The sequence below is a fragment of the Pteropus alecto genome, unplaced genomic scaffold (genome assembly GCF_000325575.1).
Source record: "Pteropus alecto unplaced genomic scaffold, ASM32557v1 scaffold34, whole genome shotgun sequence".
Lineage (NCBI taxonomy): Eukaryota > Metazoa > Chordata > Mammalia > Chiroptera > Pteropodidae > Pteropus > Pteropus alecto.
Genome location: NW_006435763.1, coordinates 6,681,355 through 6,684,033, shown reverse-complemented (window position 1 = coordinate 6,684,033; position 2,679 = coordinate 6,681,355). Strand labels below are relative to the sequence as shown.

The 2,679-nt window shown below is 42.1% G+C and overlaps 1 protein-coding gene across 1 annotated transcript in view; it reads right to left on the bottom strand.

The window, feature by feature from the left end:
• Positions 1–2,679, bottom strand: part of VPS35L (VPS35 endosomal protein sorting factor like) — a 122,786-nt gene that overhangs the window by 44,099 nt on the left and 76,008 nt on the right. Inside the window, exons 24-26 of the mRNA XM_025046103.1 lie at positions 2,540–2,602; positions 1,301–1,386; positions 116–196 (exon numbers count right to left, since the gene is read on the bottom strand). Coding sequence (XP_024901871.1) covers positions 116–196; positions 1,301–1,386; positions 2,540–2,602 — 230 coding nt within the window. The remainder of the gene's footprint in view (positions 1–115; positions 197–1,300; positions 1,387–2,539; positions 2,603–2,679) is intronic.

The following is a 2,679-nucleotide window of genomic DNA, read 5'->3' as shown; positions in this document are numbered from 1 at the left end:
CCCTCGTAAAATAACATCATTCGCAGTGGTAGCTTAAAGCCGTCGTTCCCTCATGTCCTATTACGTGGTATGAAGACCCAATCCAGGTTACATTTCAGCCTTAAGGGGGGCTTACTTAACAGAGTCGTGCATGGTCTTGCAAACGTGCAAAAGGGCGTTCAGAATGACGGGGTCCTTGGTGGGCTCTTGCTGATGCCTAGGAGACATTTAAAGATCAAAGGAGAAGCGACAACCACCGAGAACAGTGAAAGCACTTAGTTCTTATCTACTGTACAACTTTAGCAGCAACAAATGATCCGTCTGCAGTGAACACAGCTCGGCTAATGGACAACATTCCCACTCTGAATTCTTTCAATAATGGGTTCTCTCTTCTACACATAACTTTCCGTAACTGCGAGATCCTGGTAGAACTGCTATGTTTCCCTAAGCCAGGCAAAGGGCAAACCTGGTTCCTTATCACGTTTCTGGAACCCTCTGAAGTTGTCCACAACCTGTCTACAACTGTGTTAAGTGCCAGGCACAATCATTAATTGAGTTTTTCAAATAACACAAAAGGACAAGCTCTTAAAATAAACGTTTATGTAAGTAAAGTAAGGATATCTGTTCCAAGCATATGGAATTAATCTTTTAGGAAGACAACACAAAGAAAGCTTCAAACATATATTCGAGCGAATTCCAACTCAACTTTCCAAACTGTGGTTAAGTTCTGTCCTATATTTTTAAGCATATCTACATACTTAGTATTTAAAGAGACTTTTACACTTGTCCTGAAAAGTAATATACATGAATCAGACTAAACTAGTTATATATTATCTAACATAACTTTAAAATAAATATAAACCTGTGACCCTTTAAAATAAAAATCTCTCCTCCATGGGCCACACCTACACTTATTTCATGTACCAGCAGTAACAAGTATTGGGAAAAATACATTTAATAACATGAAAAGAACTAAATTTGAAAACTGATCACGAACCTATACACTGAAGATAGAACCTTGATAAATATGACTTTATCTTATAAAACATTACTAAGTAGCTCATCGATACATCACGTCTTCCAAAAACACACAGGAGTCACATGTAGTGATGGCCAGGGTCTTGCTGACACTTATGACTTTGTCTTCTTAAGCCCTAATATAAACTTTGATCATGACTGCTCCTTTGATGTAATTTTCCTCTCAACGTTATATTAGGTACGAAACACGTACACATGACTGGACCTCGGAGGGCATAAACTGGTTTCTTATCAACAGGCATCGGGAACTGGACCTTCCGATCACAAAATGTGTTACACTTACTTGATAAAAACGTCCATGATGCATTTGCAAACCTCCACCCGCACACTCTCTTTTTGGAACATGTCCAGAAACGGTAGAAATTTTTCCTAAAAATAAAAAAAAATTTAAAAAAAGCACTTTACATGCAATTTTCACCAGTTATTGGAAAGAATTTATGGGTCACTTTTTCTTTGAAGGTCAGAATAGAGGCAGGGTTCCCCCCGTCTGAAGCAGGTGGGAGGAGGACCCCCCCTGAAAGCAGAGAGAACCTCAAGGTTTGTGAAACAGGATCAGGGCCAGTTCTGGCACGTCACCTGGGCGACGTGTAGGTGACCCTAAGCTTTTCTGGGTAACACAATGAAAAGCGGGTTTGCGTCTTTCTACGATGGTGCTGACGCACACGGAAAGAAGAGTCAGTCGTTCAGAGTGGGCTCTGCGTCCTGCCTCCACAGAAGAGACGGTGCGACAAGCAAATTACACCATCTCTTCCAGCACCCGTTCCCTCAGTTGTAAAGTGGGAATAACAGCTCCTCCCACTTCTCAGTAGTGCTGTGACAATGACGAAGCGATGTGTGGAAAGTTCTACCACAGCGCTCGTGGAGTGTGGCAGATGTCCGATAAACAACAGCTTCGATTTTTAAACAGGCAAGAAACCAAAAACGTACAGTCCCGTAAATACACATCAACGGAAACCAGAAGAGGGTAGGGTGCCAGGGGAGAGGGCAGCGAGGGGCAGCGAGATGGCAGCGCACACAGTCGCCTGGGTCTGTCCTTGGCCAGGGCGCTGCTGCAAACTCATGAGGGTGTCGCAGGATTTTTTAAGTTTTTGAGGGGAACATAATACATCTGAACTGTCAGACACTGAGACAAGCCTTGGCTTGACGTGTTTCACAGCTTCGACATTAGACTGCACGGTAAAAAAGCAAGCTATCACGTGACAATCAAGGCAGAGGGGGCAATGTGGAAGGAGGCGTCCAGTCTGACTCCCAGAGCTGAGGAGCTGCATGTTGCCAAGCTGGTGGCCACATCTTATTTCTCTTTCGTTCTCTGCACATGTTTTTCAAACGCTGATTAAGTTGTTATGACATAAATACTTAAGTTGTTTAGACCCAACTACTTTATAAAAGGAACTTTATAAAAGTATTTCCTTTGGCCTAGGGCATCATGACTTAAAAAAAAAAAAAAAAACGCGGCTGAGCCGCTCAGGGAACCTCTGACTCAGATACAAATTTCCAAAGATAATTGAGGAAAGTCACTTACCACCGAGAAAAGAACTGAGAAATCATGGAAGTGGGCGATCACTTTCTTAATTATTGACTGAAGCTGTAAAACAAAATGAAAACCATATCCTATTTACTAAAACTCAGATTTTTTTTTAAAAGGCAGCCCGTTCCTAATCT